Source organism: Salmo salar, chromosome ssa14 (assembly GCF_905237065.1).
Source record: "Salmo salar chromosome ssa14, Ssal_v3.1, whole genome shotgun sequence".
NCBI classification, from domain to species: Eukaryota; Metazoa; Chordata; class Actinopteri; order Salmoniformes; family Salmonidae; genus Salmo; species Salmo salar.
In genome coordinates this window covers 38231082-38252075 of record NC_059455.1, presented here as the reverse complement: position 1 = coordinate 38252075, position 20994 = coordinate 38231082, and the positions used below count along the sequence as shown (strand labels likewise).

The window sequence follows — 20994 nt, the reverse complement described above, 5'->3', positions numbered from 1 at the left end:
AGGGCACGCCTTCCTTTTATGAGATATCGCCATGGATACCCGCCAAAAACTGGCTGTCGTGCACGTCCTTATGATGGACATGTCAGTCAGAATAGGACGTGTCAGTCAGTATAGGAGATGTCATGTGGTTTATTGTGCAGTTTGCGTTGATTGATTCGGTTAGGCTTCTTCAGTAGGGTCAGCGATTGGTTGTGACATCTATTGCTTGAATATTCTAACACACCTGCTTGGAAATGTATTTCAAAGCCTGACAGATCAATGTTTTTTTGACAACTGACTTGTTTTTGAAACCACTGATTAGATTGTCCTATTGATTTTAACTACAGTGAGAGAAAAACGTATTTGATCCCCTGCTGATTTTGTACATTTGCCCACTGACAAAGAAATGATCAGTCTATAATTTTAATGGTAGGTTAATTTGAACAGTGAGAGACAGAATAACAACAAAAAAAATCCAGAAAAACGCATGTCAAAAATGTTATAAAATGATTTGCATTTTAATGAGGGAAATAAGTATTTGACCCCTCTGCAAAACATGACTTAGTACTTGGTGGCAAAACCCTTGTTGGCAATCAGAGGTCAGACGTTTCTTGTAGTTGGCCACCAGGTTTGCACACATCTCAGGAGGGATTTTGTCCCACTCCTCTTTGCAGATCTTCTCCAAGTCATTAAGGTTTCGAGGCTGACGTTTGGCAACTCGAACCTTCAGCTCCCTCCACAGGTTTTCTATGGGATTAAGGTCTGGAGACTGGCTAGGCCACTCCAGGACCTTAATGTGCTTCTTCTTGAGCCACTCCTTTGTTGCCTTGGCCGTGTGTTTTGGGTCATTGTCATGCTGGAATACCCATCCACGACCCATTTTCAATGCCCTGGCTGAGGAAGGAGGTTCTCACCCAAGATTTGACAGTACATGGCCCCGTCCATCGTCCCTTTGATGCGGTGAAGTTGTCCTGTCCCCTTAACAGAAAAACACCCCCAAAGCATAATGTTTCCACCTCCATGTTTGACGGTGGGGATGATGTTCTTGGGGTCATAGGCAACATTCCTCCTCCTCCAAACACGGCGAGTTGAGTTGATGCCAAAGAGCTCCATTTTGGTCTCATCTGACCACAACACTTTCCCCCAGTTGTCCTCTGAATCATTCAGATGTTCATTGGCAAACTTCAGACGGACATGTATATGTGCTTTCTTGAGCAGGGGGACCTTGCGGGCGCTGCAGGAGTCAGTCCTTCACGGCGCAGTGTGTTACCAATTGTTTTCTTGGTGACTATGGTCCCAGCTGCCTTGAGATCATTGACAAGATCCTCCCGTGTAGTTCTGGGCTGATTACTCACCGTTCTCATGATCATTGCAACTCCACGAGGTGAGATTGCATGGAGCCCCAGGCTGAGGGAGATTGACAGTTCTTTAGTGTTTCTTCCATTTGCAAATAATCGCACCAACTGTTGTCACCTTCTCACCAAGCTGCTTGGTGATGGTCTTGTAGCCCATTCCAGTCTTGTGTAGGTCTACAATCTTGTCCCTGACATCCTTGGAGAGCTCTTTGATCTTGGCCATGATGGAGAGTTTGGAATCTGATTGATTGCTTCTGTGGACATGTGTCTTTTATACAGGTAACAAGCTGAGATTAGGAGCACTCCCTTTAAGAGTGTGCTCCTAATCTCAGCTCGTTACCTGTATAAAAGACACCTGGGAGCCAGAAATCTTTCTGATTGAGAGGGGGTCAAATACTTATTTCCCCCATTAAAATGCAAATCAATTTATAACATTTTTGACATGGGTTTTTCTGTTGTTATTCTGTCTCTCACTGTTCAAATAAACTTACCATTAAAATTATAGACTGATCATTTCTTTGTCAGTGGGCAAATGTACAAAATCAGCAGGGGATCAAATACTTTTTCCTCCTCACTGTACCTACAGGAGCATATAAATGAAAATGGGTGTACAATAGACAACTACAATGAAAGAATAAATATGCGAGAGAGACTTTTCTGGAAATTGTCATTTATTTGTAAATGAAGGTATCATTCACATCCCCCCTGAAGACACATCCAGCAGACTGAGGGCCACTTCACTTTCCTTCATATTTATTTAACAAGCGATCGGACAACATTCCCCATTTACATCGTCGCAAAAATATACATTTAATACATGACAATACAAAGATAATAAAAGAGAATCCACATAAAGATAATCCTGCCTTGGTTCAAACCTCGATCCACAGAGAGCGTAAATTACCAAAAACACGGAGCCTCAAAATAAGGCATCATCGCTAAAGCAAGACGCATAACCTATAGACACATGCAGGCAACGAGCAATTTACAATGGACACTTCACAAAATTATTCTGTAGTATATTAAAATAAAGCTGCTATTATTAAGTAAGATAATACTCGTAATATCAAAATATGATACTCCTGTGGGATTTGGTAGAAATACCCATCTTTGAATGTAGTGTGAAAAACAGATTGTCACCAACGGCATTAGAATAGTTGAAGACAACGACACCAGTGCGCAAAAACGGACATGCTTGATCTGAGCCCTTTGTTACATTACATAGACACCGGTAAACAAGGTACTTAAGACAACTGGAGCTCCTTTCCCCCCTGCCTGCCTAGTTCCTTTTATTTAGGCTAATGGTACGTGGTAACCCACACCTGAACCTAAACATTAATCACCTAGAGGCACTAAAACCCAAACCATGTTAACACAACAAATATAGCCCAAGAGACATGTAAACATGAAGTTAGGAGGAACGTGTTTAGTTTATACACATAGGATATTCGTTTTTTTTTTTGGTAGAGCTGCATGTTCTAGGGAAGAAGTGGAGGGTAGTAGTGGAAAGGGAGATGGGGGGGGGTTTATGTAGTGATCTTTGAGACAGTGTTTGAGTGGGTGGATTAAGAGATGTTGGAAGGGGGTTTAGGGATGAAAATGGGAGGAGAACAGGGGCAGGTGTGAGAGGGGTAGGTGGCGAGGGGGCAGCGGTATGGGGGCAAATAGCCAGTTAATGGGGGTAGGGTATAAGCTGTTCTGTGCCTATTTCGACATAAAAAATGTGTCTGTTTCAGATACAATTCCACGGGTGCCGTGAAGGAGTGTAGCAACTAGATAACGAGGATAGAGTTATCGGCTGTGGGTAGGCCTCATCACAGTTCTGAGGCTCTGGGTAAAAAGGCGTAGCTGGAATTGAAACACCCAGAAAGACTAATAAAGTCCATGGTCATATACAGTACTATTTCCTCTCTTTCCCACCCACCCACACCATGGGGTGACACGTGTAAAAAACGACCCTTCTTTCAAATCCCCTTTTGGCAGCGGGTTGTATTGAACACACAGTCCTTGCGGTTATATCTTCTGAAGGGATGGGTTTAGGGTCATTAAATATTGTGTGGATGAAGGGCAGGTTGTAGGCGGGTGGGTTGAATAAAGAGAAAATAATACCTTAAATCCATAAATGTATCATTCTTGTGCAATTTATATCTTTAGGCTACATTGAGGTATTTCTTTCATTATCTATCTGGCATTAGTGCATAAGCCTAAACTTTAGGACCTACCTGTACGCGCAGCAAATAGCCTACACACCAATCACTTTTAGGAACAGGCAGAAAACAAGTCAATCCATGGAGGCAAAAAGGACAATGTTGGAGTTTCAATAAGAGAAAAGCTATGAAAGGAGAGTTGAAAATAAAGAAGGGAGGGACAGAAAAGTAATGTTTGGGAAAGATGTGGTGAAGCGGTAAGAGGATGATCGTGCCAGCTATGTTATGTGATGATTGTGAATTAAAAAACATGAGCTGGTGCACACCCAGACTAATAGTTTGTGTGGAGGTGCTGACTAACGGACAATAAACTATCAAAATAAAGAAAATCGCACACTCCATGTATAAACTCCCAGCAATTTAATGGGTATTTACCAACGTTTCGGCATCACTGTGCCTTCCTCAGGGTAGGAGGAAGGCACAGTGATTCCTGAAACGTTGGTAAATACCCATTAAATTGCTGGGTGTTTAAATATGTGATGATTGTGAGGCACAAAAAAAAAAAGTTGTCAGCCAAGACGGCCTTTAAATAGGCCTATGGCATGTCAAGGGAACTGTAGCCTAATGTTGAGATGGTTTAAAACAAACCTCTCACAGACTTAATATGAACTCCTGCAGAATTAAGCATTTGTTGCAGTAAAATGATACACTAAATGTAGGAAAAATGTGGACTTGGGAACAGGAGTGGAGAAATTATTTCTTTTTTTTCAGCATCTTGAGAGAATGTGAATGCTACAATTTCAAACCACAAAATTTGCATCCAAGCCTAACTGAAACCTTATCAAAAACATGTTAGGTTGTCCACAGCTTTCTATTTCCTAGTCCAACAGATGTCATTTGGGAATCTTGCGCATAAAACCGTAAAAAAAAAAAAAGTTATTGCATTTTCTCCCCAATCGCTAAACGTCTTTGCTCTGTGAAACTTTACCGATGTTAACTAGATTGAAGCATTCATTCTATTGATTTATGACATTCTAGAAAGCAAGGGTTTAGTTAGTCTTCTAGGGCAACATATGACAGAAGAGAAGCTATATGTATATAATTATAGACAAGTTGACTAACAAATAGCCTACCAAAATGTCAGAAATCATAAGCAGAAACATGTTTAAATAAGGCAAAAAAAAATCCCGCACCCTCTGCCCCCCCAAAAACAAAATTGTCCCGCACCCTCTGTCCAAAAAAAGAAATTGTCCTGCACCCTCTGTCCAAAAAAAAAAATAGTCCTGCAGTCTTTGACTAGCCTATAGTGCATTTTCTATATTTGCGGTTTAGGGTCGGGCCTCGGACGTTCACTTTATCACATATAGTCAGGTGGTTGCGGATGGGTTATTAGCAATTGCGGGTGTTAAAACAGCTGATCCAAGCACCACTAACACACTGTATGCAAACTGACTGTAGCAAGTAAATAATAGGAGGTCACTCTACACTGTTACTTTGGCTTCAGCCCTCAGGCACACATGGTTAAGCCAGAAGGAGCAGATGGCTTCAAATCTAAGTTAGAACACAACACAAACAGAACAAAGCACTTGGGTGGGCAATGGAAAGTTTCCCTTTTTGATCTTTTGACCATATAAGAGTTAGCAAAAATAAGAGATAGCCAGAGAAGAGGAAGGCAAAGGGGTATAGCAGACAAAAGGAAGATCTCAATTGCATACTCCTTTTTCTCGAAACCCATTGGAAGAAAGGGTCAGAGGGGACAGACCGGCTGGCTTTCCCATCCAATGGGTTTGAGCAGGAGACGAGGAAAAAGCAATTGAGATCTTCCCAGTCAATGAAAGGCAGCCTTGCAGCTGTAACAGTACTAAACGGAGATAGTGTTATAGTGTTTAGAGACATAGTATAACTGGCCTGCAGAGCTGTGTGTATGCCAACAGATAATGACCATTCACTCCAGTTATTTACTAGCCTAGGTGCCCAACTGTTTCCAACAACACCATATATTTGCCTTGCCAAGGAAATGGCGACGTTGGCTTTAGTAGAAACAGGTAAGCAAACAGGCCAATTCTTCACGCAAGTTTAGACCCAGAGAAAAGCTGAACAATCACATTTAACAGGTATGGGATGGATTAGAAAAAGGACTATAAAATAAACAAAAATCAGCACTGATGTCCATGCAGGACTAGCCCCTGGGCACAGTTCTTGGATCAGCTTACACTCCGTACATCCTAACCTTAACCATAAGTGGGAAACATACTAAACTGATCTAAGTGCAACTTCATCCTACTCCTGAAGGTATAACAGGCTTAGACCACCAGAGGGCAGCAAAGGACAGCTAGAGCCAAGATCTAACTCTCCATGCCAGGGAGGAAAATAATTGGTGTGTATGGATTTTGTGTTTTTATATAAGAAAAAGAGTGTGCATTAAATTAACCAGATTTTGATGCAAAGATTCCCAATTGTGGAAGAACAAAACATATTTAACCATTTTCCCTAGAATTAAGGGCAATAAATAGGTGATTAAAGGTAACAATTTCAAGGCAATTTTGTTGCAGGTTTTTTTCTAGGTCTGCTTAAAGCACACCTCTGGTAGTGTTCATGGGTACAGGTCACCCATAATGACAAACATCTCCTCTAGTAACCCCATCTAGTGTACAGAGAATGAAAACGAAGATAAACCTTCCTTGTGCTAACCTTTCTCTCCATCAACATCTTCCTCCCACTTTTTCTTTCCATCCATCTTTAGGTGAAACTCAATCTAAGGTGACCTCATTTTAATTTCTTACACTGATATTTCCTTGTCCTGCTTTATTTAGATCAGTGATCATCAACAGGAGGAAGTCATTTTAGACTTTTGAGATGCCCCCTGTCATCTACCACTGTCCTCCCTCTCCTCATCCCTCCCTCCCTCCCTCCCTCTTGTTGTTCTGACAGTGTTACAGGGGCACCACCACTTCCACATAGTTGTTGGGGAAGAATCCTGATTGGCCGCGGATAGTGCCCTCCAACCAGTTCTCGTCGATGCGGTTGGTCAGCATGATGATGTCGCCCTCGCAGAAGCCCAGCTCACCCTCGTTCTCTGGCTCGAAGTCATACAGGGCCTTAGCGCACGGCTCAGAGGCTGGGGAGAAGGAAGGGGGAGGAATGTGTTGAAGAGGGAAAGAGAGAAAATAAACTTAATTTGGCATTCTACTGAAACGGATTCAGCAGCTTTGCTTTTCAAACCAGAACCACTTCCAGAGTTTAGATAAGTGAGAGGCAGGAAAGGAACTAGAACACTTCATAAACATCCAAAGCGCTGGGCTCACAGGGTTGAAGGGAGACGTTACCTGTTACCAGATCCAGTGTGCGGGGTTAGTTTAGTCCCTCCAGGATTCTGTTATCGCAATTTTTTTTTTTAGAAATCAACAATTCCTGCATATTATGCGAGGGCTTGCAAATTTGACCAATCACTGCACTAGTTCCGCAATTAAACAGTCAAATCATAGCAATATTTTCACATAAAACTGACCCATCACAGTACAAAAAGAGGGCTTGCAAAAATCAACCAATTACTGCACATTTAACGCATAATATGGTTCAATCAAGCCACACGTCAACAAAGTTTTTCGCTCATCAGTGCATTTTCACAAGTAATTTGAAAAAAATATTAGCATTTTGCCATACAAAATGTCAGAATTGCCTCCCGAGGGGCGCAGCGGTCTAAGGTACTGCATCGCAGTGCTAGAAGCGTCACAACAGACCCGAGTTCGATCCCAGGTTGTGTCGCAGCTGGCTGCGACCGGGAGATCCATGCGGCACAGCACAATTGGCCCAGCGTCGTCCAGGTTAGGGGAAGGTTTGGCCGGCCGGGATGTCCTTGTCCCATCACACACTAGCGACTCCTGTGGCGGGCCGGGCGCAATGCACGCTGACATGGTCGCCAGGTGTACTGTGTTTCCTCCGACACATTAGTGCGGCTGGCTTCCGGGTTAAGCGGGCAGGGTTGTGTTTCGGAGGACGCATGGATCTCGATCGTCGCCTCTCCCGAGTCGTACAGGAGTTGCCGCGATGGGACAAGACTAACTACCAATTGGATACCATGAAATTGGGGAGAAAAAATGTCAGAATTGCTGCAACAATGAAGTGAAGTGAGTCCGCTGCGGTAAGGGGTTAAAGCTTCCCACACACACCATTCCATGTTAGTAAAACTCTCCTGGAATGAAGTGAGCCGATTAAGTACCATGTTAATTGCCACTCTTTCACCCTCAATCACAGACTCTCACACACTCACAGTGTCGACTGTTCTTCATGGACCGTGTTCTGTGGAAGGACGTGACCTCTACGGGGGGGGATATATACATAGAGAAAGATCAGTTTTGGGCTGGTGAGACTACAATAGATAGATATACACACACACACACACACACACACACACACACACACACACACACACACACACACACACACACACACACACACACACACACACACACACACACACACACACACACACACACACACACACACACACACACACACACACACACACAGCTAAGGGCCAGTCTTACCTGGGGAGTATGAAGGGGGGTTGGCAGAGGGGGAGTATTCTCCATTTGAATGCTCCTGCTCTTCATAGTCAAAGGAGGCTTTGGGTTTAGGAGTGTACTCACGCCTGGGGCGAGACTGGGCCTCGTTCACCCTGATACAAACAGCAGAGGGGATGAATCAGTCACACGTAAAAACACACGGACACACACAACGACAACCAACACAAACAGCTTCAACTGAATTGTAGAAGTCCACACACACAGCTGACCTACCTGTCTCGGAGTTTTTCAGTCAGCTCCTCCAGAATCTGCACAGCCTGTTTGTGATACTGCAGTTGTGACTCGACCAGAGAAGCCATCTGACTCACCTGCTCTACCTAGAGACAAGCACAGAAACCAGTCAGATTCATCAATACAGGGGACTGGACTAGAAACGCCATTACCAGGGGGACTGGACTAGAAACGCCATTACCAGGGGGACTGGACTAGAAACGCCATTACCAGGGGGACTGGACTAGAAACGCCATTACCAGGGGGACTGGACTAGAAACGCCATTACCAGGGGGACTGGACTAGAAACGCCATTACCAGGGGGACTGGACTAGAAACGCCATTACCAGGGGGACTGGACTAGAAACGCCATTATCAGGGGGACTGGACTAGAAACGCCATTACCAGGGGGACTGGACTAGAAACGCCATTATCAGGGGGACTGGACTAGAAACGCCATTACCAGGGGGACTGGACTAGAAACGCCATTATCAGGGGGACTGGACTAGAAACGCCATTACCAGGGGGACTGGACTAGAAACGCCATTATCAGGGGGACTGGACTAGAAACGCCATTATCAGGGGGACTGGACTAGAAACGCCATTACCAGGGGGACTGGACTAGAAACGCCATTATCAGGGGGACTGGACTAGAAACGCCATTACCAGGGGGACAGGACTAGAAATGCACACGTCTGTTCTCCCCCCCCCCCCCCACACAACCCGAGGTCAATTTTCCGACTCTCGAAACTGCTTTGTTTCTGATTAACACACCACTAACATGGCACTGACACGTGTTGTACTCAGCCCCCTCATCTGATGAAATAAAAGGTCATTACCAGAGACAGGCCATCTAAGACAGGTTTGGCACATTCTTAGGTTGCAGAGTCATAGTGGAAAACTAGAATCGTTACCTAATACACATTGCTGTGACATAACTGTTCCACTCACTAGCTATGGAGTCGTGGCAAGCTGACTGCATACTGGTCCTGAAATACTCATCAATGCTAATGCTAACGTTGTTGCCAATGCTAGCCCCAGTGCTACTGCTAATGCCAATGCCAATGCTAACAGATGTTGAAGCCCCTACTGGGTATTATGGTTTGGGAGTATGAAGCCTGAATTCTGAACTTCTACCCAGCCAACCAATGGAAAATAGCCTCTTTCTTTTTAACTAAAGAGATTTTCCTTGCTACTGTTGTTTCTACTTGCTTTCGATGAGTTTAAGCCCATTTGTTGCTGTGAAAGTAAGCACTTTGCGACTAATTCATTTACATTTACATTTAAGTCATTTAGCAGACGCTCTTATCCAGAGCGACTTACATTTGTAAGAACCACCATACGAATAAAATGAGATTGATTGTTGCTGTCCATCTCTGGCATTATTCCCCAGATCCCTCAATTCTAACCCTTGACCCCTGAGCTATGTCTCACATCAGTCTCCAGCAGGTTGTGCATGGAGCTCTCTGCCATCTCTTTGGACTCGTGGAACTTCTCCAGGGCTGATCTCAGCTCCTCGTCTGGGATCTTCCCCTGGCGTTTCTTCTTATAATCGTAGTCCAGACGCCTGCCTTCCAACTTCTTCAGATGGTGCTGAGGAGGGAGGAGAGAGTCCTCCATTAGTTGATTGTGAAAGGTTAGAAAATAAAATGTGTAATGTTGACGGAGAGTTGAGAATCCCTTATTCATCTCATTCTAGGTCTCTACCTGGATGTCTTTGATGTCCTTGTCGACGACGGCCTGCAGTGGATCGATAAAGTTCTGTTTGACATCGATGTCCAGGGAGTCTTTGACCTCAGCCAGCCTCTTCATGGACTCGCCCACGTCCACCAGGGCGCCACCTACAGGACAAAGACAGTTACATGAGAGTGGGCATATATCCCCTAACCGGCCACAATAAAGGACAAGGTTCTTCTGTTGAGTACGTGGTCCCTACTTCACACACAAACACACCTGGAATTCAGTATTCTGAGAGCCAAAGGCTAGGGCACAAAGGTAAAATAAAACTTATGGTAGTTTATGAAATCAATCTCTTTCTTACCAAAGTTGGTGTCCTCTCCCATCTCTCGTCCGAACTTGGCCATGCTCTCCCCCAGCAGCCCCTCAGCCTGGGGGTAGCCAGGGCTCTTGACCTGGCCCCGCATCTTAGACACCGTGTTCAGCATGGTCAGCTTGGCCCTGGATGCTGGGTTGGGCTGCAGGTACTCCGATGTTTTAGAGATGACATCCACCACCGCTTTACTGGTCACATCTGCCCTCTGTGGGGAAGAGAAGGAGGAGAGACAGCGAATGTACAATCTACTCTGACAAAATGGATCGATTGGAAAATCCAGTCAGGTTAATAGGAGTGTATGTTTTTTTATGTTGGGGAGAGATCACTAACCTTCTCCAGATCTTTGAAGTCTTCATCCAGCTTGGTTCCCTCTGCACCTCCGACCTTCTCACTGACCATCTACAAAAGGACCAGGCAGAAGGAGAATAATAAGTTCAAGTCTTTTACATGAATTCTGCACAGGACATGACTTTTCCATCACAACAAAGCCGTTCCTAACTCAGACAGAACAGTAGCATATAGAAGTGAAATGATGCATGGACCTCGTGATGGAGAACGTGCGTTCTCCTCTAGTCTGTGCTGGTTCATTAAAAGGACATGACCAGGCTAGTCCTGGCAGTGAAAGTCTTCTAGGGCACACAGTCTCACTTCCTCTGTAGCAGCTCTACTCTGGTTAGCCCTGTATCAGCAGAGAAGACCTAACCACAGACCATTTCCTTTTATACAGTTACAAACATTTACAAAACGCAGTCACAGACAGGAACACTTTTTCACAGAGAGGGACTCGCATGCAAACAAGAACCAGAAGCATTGGGTTTATTGGCAGGTCATCATGACAGACTCATTATAGAGCCTATTCGTTCAACATGTGACTCAGTGCTGCCATCTTCAGGGCCTAGGCTATACAGTGCATTCGGAAAGAATTCAGACCCCTTGACTTATTCCACATTTTGTTACGTTACAGCCTTATTATAAAATTGATTAAAATAGTTTTTCCCCCCTCATCAATCTACACACAATAATACCCCCTAATGACAAAGAAAAAACAGGCTTGAGGAATTTTTTGCGAGTCAATAATATATATATTTTTTTAAAACAGAGAGAGATCCTAGGTTTAGATGTCCACAACACTAGAAAGCACTCATAAAGACATATAGGACAGTTTATCCAGAGATGTAGACATGGCATTCAGACATGCTTCTGGTCTCTGTAGTAGCTATATAGAGCCTGTCCTCTTCCTCCTCTTCCTCCTCTTCCCAGCGAGGGTTATACGAGGTCAGCATGGTTACCGTTACTTCACCATGGCCTCCACTGTGCTGTACTCGCAGTGTATTTTGATCTTAGATAACTGCTGATACTACGATAGCTGATTTTCCACAGCAAACAAGGAAAACCCAAACTAAACTCTTTCCTCCTCTAAGAACCTTCTTGATGTCAGACATGGTCACCTATAGCTTGGGAAATAAACAATGTGACAACATAAGACAGTTTAGTTTCCCTAAAGAAATTGTCTGTGTCATGTTCCTTGCCAAGATTCTTCTGATTATCACGGTACTGTGGCTCAGTTGGTAGAGCATGGTGTTTGCAACGGCAGCATAGTGTGTGCAACGCCAGGGTTGTGGGTTTGATTCCCACGGGGGGCCAGTACAAAAAAAAAAATGCATGAAATGAAATGTATGCATTCACTACTGTAAGTCGCTCTGGATAAGAGCGTCTGCTAAATGACTAAAATGTACAAAAAAGATCAGTTACATAAGTATTTAGACCCTGTACGCAGTACTGTGTTGAAGCACCTTTGACAGTGATTACAGCCTCGAGTCTTCTTGGGTATGACGCCTCAAGCTTGGTACACGTGTATTTGGGGAGTTTCTACCATTCTCTGCAGATCCTCTCAAACTCTGTCAGGTTGGATGGGGAGTGTCGCTGCACATCTTTTTTTCAGGTCTCTCCAGGGATGTTAGATCGGGTTCAAGTCCGGGCTCTGGCTGGGCCAAGGGCATTCAGAGAGACTTATCCCGAAGACACGCCTGTCTTGTGCTGGTTGTGTGCTTAGGGTCGTTGTCCTGTTGGAAGGTGAACCTTTGCCCCAGTAGGAGGTCCTGAGCAAATTTTCATCAAGGATCTCTATTTTGCTACGTACATCTTTCCCCTCGATCCTGCATTGGTCTCCCTGTCCTTGCCGCTGAAAAACATCCCCACAGCATGATGCTGCCACCACAATGCTTCACCTTAGGGATGGTGCCACGTTTCCTCGAGACGTGACGCTTGACATTCAGGCCAAAGAGTTCAATCTTGGTTTCATCAGACTAGAGAATCTTGTTTCTCATGGTCTGAGAGTCCTTTAGGTCCATTTTGGCAAACTCCAAGCGTGCTGTCATGTGCCTTTTACTAAGGAGTGGCTTCCGTCTGGCCACTACCATGAAGGCCTGATTGGTGGAGTGCTTCAGAGAGGCTTGTCCTTCAAGAAGGTTCTCCCATCTCCACAGACAAACTCTGGAGCTCTGTCAGAGTGACCATTGGGTTCTTGATCACCTCCCTGACCAAGGCCCTTCAACCCCCATTGCTCAGTTTGGCCGGGCGGCCAGCTCTAGAAAGAGTCTTGGTGGTTCCAAACTTCTTCCATTTATGACTGATGGAGGCTACTGTGTTCTTGGGGACCTTCAATGCTGAAAAAATGTTTTGGTACCCTTCTCCAGATCTGTTCCGACACAACCCTGTCTCTGAGCTCGATGGACAATTCCTTCAACTTCATGGCTTGTTTTTTTCTCTGACGTGCACTGTCAACTGTGGGATCTTATATAGACAGGTGTGTTCTTTTCCAAATCATGTTCAATCAATTGAAATTTACCACAGGTGGACTCCAATGAAGTTGTAGAAACATCAAGAATGATCAATGGAAACAGGATGCACCGGAGCTCAATTTCGAGTCTCATAGCAAAGTGTCTGAATACTTATGTAAATAAGATGTTTATTTTTAATACATTTGCAAAATTTGTCATTATGGTGTATTGTGTATATTTAATTCATTTTAGAATAAGGCTGTAACGTAACGTGGAAAAAGGCAAGCGGTCTGAATACTTTCCGAATGCACTGTATGTCACTACATGAACACAGCAGATGGGTTAGCCATCTTTATAACAGTGTTCTTTAAGTCATGGAGACCCACAGTGTGTGCAGGCTTTTGCTCCATATTAGCAGTTTTACACGCCTGATTCAACTACACATCAAGCCCATTGCCAACCATACCAGTTACATTTAAGCTCATCGGTGCGCAATAGGCTATAGTGTGTGTAATACCCACCTCAGTCCTACTGGGGCAACAATATTTTTGATGTGAAACTACAAGTTACCATTAGGGCTGGGAATTGCCAGGCACTTCACGATACGATATTATCACGATACAATATGTATTGCGATTCAATACTAATTTTATTGCGATTTTGTTAGGGCTGACCCCAATAAATCTTTCCAGCTCTCTCCCTTTCAATAACCACTCACGTGAAAGGGAGAAATGTCATGCTCTGATCTTGTGGAAACATAAAAAAAAAAAATTGGCCTACCTGATTACTCCTTGTCAGTGATCGACTTGGACTGAAATAGGTTCCGGTACTCATTTTGGGTTCTGGTACCGTTTATATTTTAGGTGCAGGAGCTAATATACTATAAAGAGGTACATGATGAGGACCAGCTACTGACAGCTTTAGTCCTCATTATGCTACATGACATAACTAGGAGGTGGGCCTGCCTGGGAGTGGGAATATATTTGTGGCGTGTTTGTTCATGTAATCAACATGTCTCTCTGGTGTGTGTGTGTTCATATGACTCAGTCCAGTCAAAAACCAGCTTTTTACATTAGCATGTGACTAGCATTCCGACCGAACACTGCCGGTGAATTTACTAAATTACTCACGATAAACGTTCACAAAAAGCATAACAATTATTTTAAGAATTATAGATACAGAACTCCTCTATGCACTCGATATGTCCGATTTTAAAATAGCTTTTCGGTGAAAGCACATTTTGCAATATTCTAAGTAGATAGCCCGGCATCACAGGGCTAGCTATTTAGACACCCAGCAAGTTTAGCACTCACCAAAGTCAGATTTACTATAAGAAAAATTTTATTACCTTTGCCGTTCTTCGTCAGAATGCACTCCCAGGACTTCTACTTCAATAACAAATGTTGGTTTGGTCCCAAATAATCCATTGTTATATCCAAATAGCGGCGTTTTGTTCGTGCGTTCAAGACACTATCCGAAAGGGTAAATAAGGGTGACGAGCATGGCGCATTTCGTGACAAAAAATGTCTAAATATTCCATTACCGTACTTCGAAGCATGTCAACCGCTGTTTAAAATCAATTTTTATGCAATTTTTCTCGTAAAAAAGCGATAATATTCCGACCGGGAAAGCGTGTATACGTACAAAGAGAGAGAAAATAAAAACATCTCGTGCCCTCGTGCACGAGCCTGAGTCTCAGAGTACTCTGACCAGCCACTATCCAAACGCGATAATGTGTTTCAGCCTGGGGCTGCCTCGATATCATTCAGCTTTTTCCCGGCCTCTGAGAGCCTATGGGAGCCGTAGGAAGTTTCACGTTACAGCAAAGATCCTCAGTCTTCAATAAAAAGAGCCAAGATGAACAACAACTTGTCAGACAGGCCACTTCCTGTTCAGAATCTTCTCAGGTTTTTGCCTTCCATATGAGTTCTGTTATACTCACAGACACCATTCAAACAGTTTTAGAAACTTTAGGGTGTTTTCTATCCAAAGTCAATAATTATATGCATATTCTAGTTACTGGGCAGGAGTAGTAACCACAATCGGGTACGTTCGGGTATGTTTTTTATCCGGCCGTGTCAATACTGCCCCCTAGCCCTAACAGGCTAACTATGATTCCACCAATTGTAACCTTTTACATTACTTTCAAAGAGGTACTTTTATTTTGAAGGCAAAACGCAAATTCCACTATTGTGTCTAATCCTTATTGTGGCTAGCTTCACAACACATACCCTGGTCTGGTCGAGCATCACTACACAGATGAAGCTAGCTGGATGCTTATAACGTTAGCTTTGGGCAACAGGGTTAAGTAGCTGGCTAGCTATTTATTTTCATGAACTGAAGTAAAATTTCAATAGGTGAACAACAAGTGTCTATCTAGCTAATACTTAAACACAAGGATTCCTAAATCATTGCTAAGAATAATGAAAATGACTGGAGTTTCTACTGGTCATTGTTTTCAGGCTGGTTGTATTGGTGCTCGCTAGGTACCAATCTAAAGCTAGCTAGCTACGCCAGAAGTTACGGTCGAACAAATAATGCTTTATTACCAACGCTGTATTGTAAACACATTGTTCGTGGCCAGTGTTTGCTTGTTTGCAGACTTTTTTTGTACAGCTTTGATAGTGCTACTGATAGTAGTGGTGGCGCTTGGCTTGCAAGAGCAAATTCAGAACACAACATTCTATAATAGAACTGTTATTTAACACGTCAAATAGTGTTATTGTCGAATAGTGTTATTTGACATGCATCTTTGACACGCAACGACCTAAACGGCGTTCCATAGAATGTCGTGAAGCTAATAGCAGTGACGCTATTACTGTGTAACTCTAGTAGGGCAACATCTGAAAACTAGCTCACTTGGTAACGTTAGTGTGTACCGGTGCTCGATCAGTCGCGAAAGCCAACATCACCCACGACAGAACGGTTGATTGTCAAGGGCAATGAATTTCATTATCCTGGCGTTAATGGATTTCGCCTTTTGAGTTGTCTCGCTGAAATTTTATTACGCTTTCAAATGACTGCTCGATCCACACAGCAGACATTGTGGGCTAGGTTAGAAGTGTAGCGCAACATTTTACGTTGCGTCATTACATCATGTACCTACAGGTATGCATGTCAGCTTTGACATCGATTTTACAAATCGGCGTTAAACTATACATCGGGCCGATACCGATGTAGGCATTTTTAAGCTAATATTGGCCAATTCCGATATGTTTACCGATATATCGTGCATCCCTATTTTTTTTAAAATTTAACCTCGAGATGGGAAAATGTGTTTATGAAGTTGAACATGTGCTCTTTTTATTTTATAACACTTCTCAAAAAAGGCCCCGAATTAGTGGAACAACCCATTAGATAATCCATGTGAGGAAGTGAGTGTGTGTTTACCGGCAGGCTGTTGACCGAGTCTGTTCTCCTGGCTTAATAACAACCCAGGAATCCGGTTTGGGCACTACTGCAACATTGCCAGGATTCCAAAGCACACCAGAGCCAGGAGAACAACTCACCCAACAATCACTCACAGCTGTGTGAACACACCAACAGACTGACCTATTTCCAAAACAGGCCCCTATAACATAGCAGATGGCCTCATAATAAGGGTCAGTACACTCAGACACCCACGCCCTCATTTCTCCCAGAGATATTTAATGACAGGGGTTTGAGAGTGACTAGGCCTTGCCTACTAGGTGCCTTCGTGCCCATTTACCCAAAAACCAGTCAGACTATTCTATAGTAGTGAGGTGAGTGGGACAGTCAGACCATTCCAGTTCACACACAACACACTGAGTTACATCACTAATTATGGAGGCCTCGAGAGTATTTACTACTAAAGATCAAATAGAAACTGTTAAAAATTGGCCTCTCAAAGTTGTCAGATGACTTCCTTAGGACTACTTACAACCTGTTCTGTAACTACTTCACTTGTGGCCAAATGCAGATTGTATTAGTATCTGCAAAGGCTATAATGTATCTCAGATCCATCCAATAACAACCCTTTTATTTGTGTTACACCACTAGTACTTCCTAGCCTCCGGTTTTCAGTGGATATGAAAAAAATATAGCCTGTGACGCAACATCCGCTTTTGGACGTGAACAAGTGACACTTTTCTTAACTCCTCCTTCACATTTACTGGATTGGTTGAACATTTCAGAAGAGAACCTCCCAACAGTTTTTTCCGCAAGACCAGTATGTAAGGAATCTAGTTTCAGGCGTTTCTTTTACACCTGTTAAGTACTTCCGAAACAGGCGATACATTCCACATAAAGGTAATACGCATGTTTGTATCCGGCGAGTACGTGCTAATCAGTGTGTGAGTGAGGAATACACCTGCCATGGCTGGTAGGCCTAGCCATGGAACCATCAATCATGGACTCATCTGCAAATTGGTACAATCACTCCAAACACATGTGAAGGGAATGGGAGAGGGGGAAAGGAAGAGACCAGTGTGGTGGCACTGGAATGTCCATCTCCCTCCCAGAAACACCAACCCTTCCCTGCGTCCCTCCTAACAAACGGACAAGTGAGAGTAACTTCAGAGGTGCATTCTGTGTTGTTATTCATGACATTGATCCATTGATATGACAATGAAGGCGGTACAGATAGGTCAAACTACAGATACTTATATACAGTACCAGTCAAAAGTTGACACACCGACTCATTCAAGGGTTTCTATTTTTTACTATGTTCTACATAGTAGAATAGTAGTGAAGACATCAAAACATATGGAATCATGTAGTAACCAAAAGTGTGATATATATATATATATATATATAAATAAATTAGATTCTTCAAAGTAGCCACCCTTTTCCTTTGACAGCTTTGCACACTCTTGGCATTCTCTCAACCAGCTTCACCTGGAATGCTTTTCCAACAGTCTTGAGAGTTCCCACATATGTTGAGCACTTGTTGGCTGCTTTTCCTTCACTCTGTGGTCCAACTCATCCCAAACCAACTCAATTGGGTTGAGGTCAGGGGATTGTGGAAGCCAGGTCATCTGATGCAGCACTCCATCCCTATCCTTCTTGGTCAAATAGCACTTACACAGACTGGAGGTGTATTGGGTCATTGTACTGTTGAAAAACAAAATTATAGTGGGACTAAGCACAAATCAGATGGAATGGTGTATCACTGCAGAATGCTATGGTAGCCATGCTGGTTAAGTGTGCCTTGAATTCTAAATAAATCCCTGACAGCGTCTCCAGCAAAGCACCCCCACACCTCCTCCTCCATGCTTCACGGTGGGAAATAGACATGCAGAGATCATCCAGTCACCTACTCTGCGTCTCACAAAGACACAGCAGTTGGAACCAAAAATCTCAATTTGGACTCATCAGACCAAAAGAGAGATTTCCACCAGTCTAATGTCCATTGCTTGTGTTTCTTGGCCCAAGCAAGTCTCTTCTTCTTATTGGTGTCCTTTAGTAGTGCTTTCTTTGAAGCAATTAAACTATGAAGGCCTAATTAATGCAGTCGATAATTAAGATGTCTGTTACTTGAACTCCATGAAGCATTTATTTGGGCCGCAATTTCTGAGGCTGGTAACTCTAATGAACTTATCCTCTGCAGCAGATGTAACTCTGGGTCTTCCTTTCCTGTGGCGGCCCTCATGAGAGCCTGTTTCACCATAGAGCTTGATGGTTTTTGCAACTGCACTTGAAGAAACTTCCAAAGTTCTTAATTTTCCAGATTGACTGACTTTCATGTCTTAAAGTAATGATGGACTGTCGTTTCTCTTTGCTTATTTGAGCTGTTCTTACCATAATATGGACTCAGTCTTTTACCAAATAGGGCTATCTTCTGTATACCACCCCTACCTTGTCACAACACAACTGATTGGCTCAAACACATTAAGGAAAGAAATTCCACAAATTAATTTAACAAGGCTCACCTGTTAATTGAAATGCATTCCAGGTGACTAATTCATGAAGCTGGTTGAGAGAATGCCAAGAGTGTGCAAAGCTGTCATCAAGGCAAAGGGTGGCGACTTTGAAGAATCAGAAATATATTTTGATTTGTTTAATACTTTTCTGGTTACTACATGATTCCATGTGTGTTATTTCATAGTTTTGATGTCGTCGCTGTTATTCTACAATGTAGAAAATAGTAAAAAAAAAACCTGGAATAAGTAGTTGTCCAAACTTTTGACTGGTACTATGTGTTATCGTAATACAATGTCCATGAAATGAGATCATCCTGACACAAAATAACTGATTGGTTGAGCTCAAATTAAAAAGGGTTTATCACATACAGCTAGATTAATTCCCCTCTAGTCTACACCGCTTTATCTATTCCTCCAAGGAAGAAAATGTTTTGCTAAACTCAGAGAAAGAGGTATTTAAAGTGAGTCATGTAAACGTTCTGATACGAAACTCACTAACGTTAGTTTGTTTATGTTTGCATAGAAGCATTTGCTGACACACCGAAATAATGGCGCTGTTTTCAAACACTGTTTTTATAGTAAATTGAAACAATGTGTCAATCTCATTACGAAACGCCAATATAACATTATGTGCTGAACTGACAGCTAGCCAGCTACTAGCATAGCCAACTCACTGGAGCTATGCAGATTTAACTTTGCGAGGACTTTTCAGGCCACTGAAGTTAGCCATTAGACAAATGTAAAAGTTAAATAATTTAGCTAATAAATAAAACATTTGAGTCAGATATTTCCTTGTCAAACGGCACATTTAACTAGTTAGCTATGTTGCACAAGTAATGCTAGCTATCCAGCTAACTTAGCTAGCTAACATACAACATAACGTTAGCCGAAGTAAAAAGTTGTTCACTGACCTGGCTTGCTTTGTAAAATTGTTTCTTGAAGCCTGCGACTGACATTTTTGATGCAGAATATAAGCTTCTTTCTTTACGTGCAGGTTGCTTTTAAATAATTGCTGAACGTTTGATTATAGGAATAGCTCGCTGAAGTTTCTCTTCTGCGTCGTTTTCTCCGCAGGGGACTAAACTTCCTTCACCGTGGAGTTTAGTCCTCAACAGTGGATCTCCTTCAAGCTAGTTTTCCTTTGCGAGTGGAACTTGCCTGGCAACCAGTCTACTTCCTGCAAGGCATAGTAGCTTCTGCTATACTGAACAAAAATATAAACGCAACAACTTCAAAGATTTTACTGAGTTACAGTTCATATAAGGAAATCAGTCAATTGAAATAAATTCATAAGGCCCTAATCTATCGAATTCACATGGCTGGGCAGGGGTGCAACCATAAATTGGCCTGGGAGGGCATAGGCCCACCCACTGGGGAGCCAGGCCCAGCCAATCAGATAGAGTTTTTCCCCACAAAAGGGCTAAAATAGATAAAAATACTCATCAGCACCCCCCCATGAACTGGCGTGGTTACACGTGGACTGTGGTTGTGAGGCCGGTTAGAGGTACTGCCAAATTCTCTAAAACGATGTTGGAAGCAGTTTATTGTAGAGAAATTAACATTAAATTCACTGGCAACAGCTCTGGTGGACATTCCAGCAGTCAGCATGCCAACTGCACGCTCCCTCAAAACTTACGACATCTGTGACATTGTGTTGTGCTACAAAACTGCACATTTTTAAAGTGGCCTTTTATTGTCCCCAGCACAAGATGCACCTGTGTAATCATTATTATGCTGTTTAATCAGCTTCTTGATATGCAACACCTGTCAGGTGGATGTATTATCTTAGCAAAGGAGAAATGCTCACTAACAGGGATATAAACAATTTTGTGCAAAAAAGTTGAGAGAAAGAAGCTTTTTGTACGTATAGAAAGTTTTTGCTATTTTCTATTTCAGCTCATGAAACATGTGACCAACACTTTACATGTTGCATTTATATTATTGTTCTGTGTATATAAATGGATTTGCAGTTCCTGTTATTTTTCAAACAGATTAAGTGAGG

General features: G+C 43.0%; 1 protein-coding gene across 2 annotated transcripts; it reads right to left on the bottom strand.

Moving 5' to 3' along the window:
- Positions 1-1987: 1987 nt before the first annotated feature.
- Positions 1988-20341, bottom strand: LOC106569519 (endophilin-A2). 2 transcript variants are annotated; one of them, XM_014140954.2, is made up of 9 exons: positions 19904-20341; positions 10661-10729; positions 10319-10535; positions 9985-10118; positions 9712-9870; positions 8281-8384; positions 8029-8159; positions 7752-7799; positions 1988-6599 (listed from the first exon to the last, which is right to left on the bottom strand). In XM_014140954.2, exons 1-9 carry the CDS (start codon positions 19946-19948, stop codon positions 6415-6417), a joined length of 1092 nt encoding a protein of 363 aa, XP_013996429.1. In that variant the 5' UTR covers positions 19949-20341; the 3' UTR covers positions 1988-6414. The 2 variants fall into 2 exon arrangements, with proteins under 2 accessions (XP_013996429.1, XP_013996430.1); XM_014140955.2 differs by lacking the exon at positions 7752-7799.
- Between the last annotated feature and the right edge of the window lie 653 nt (positions 20342-20994).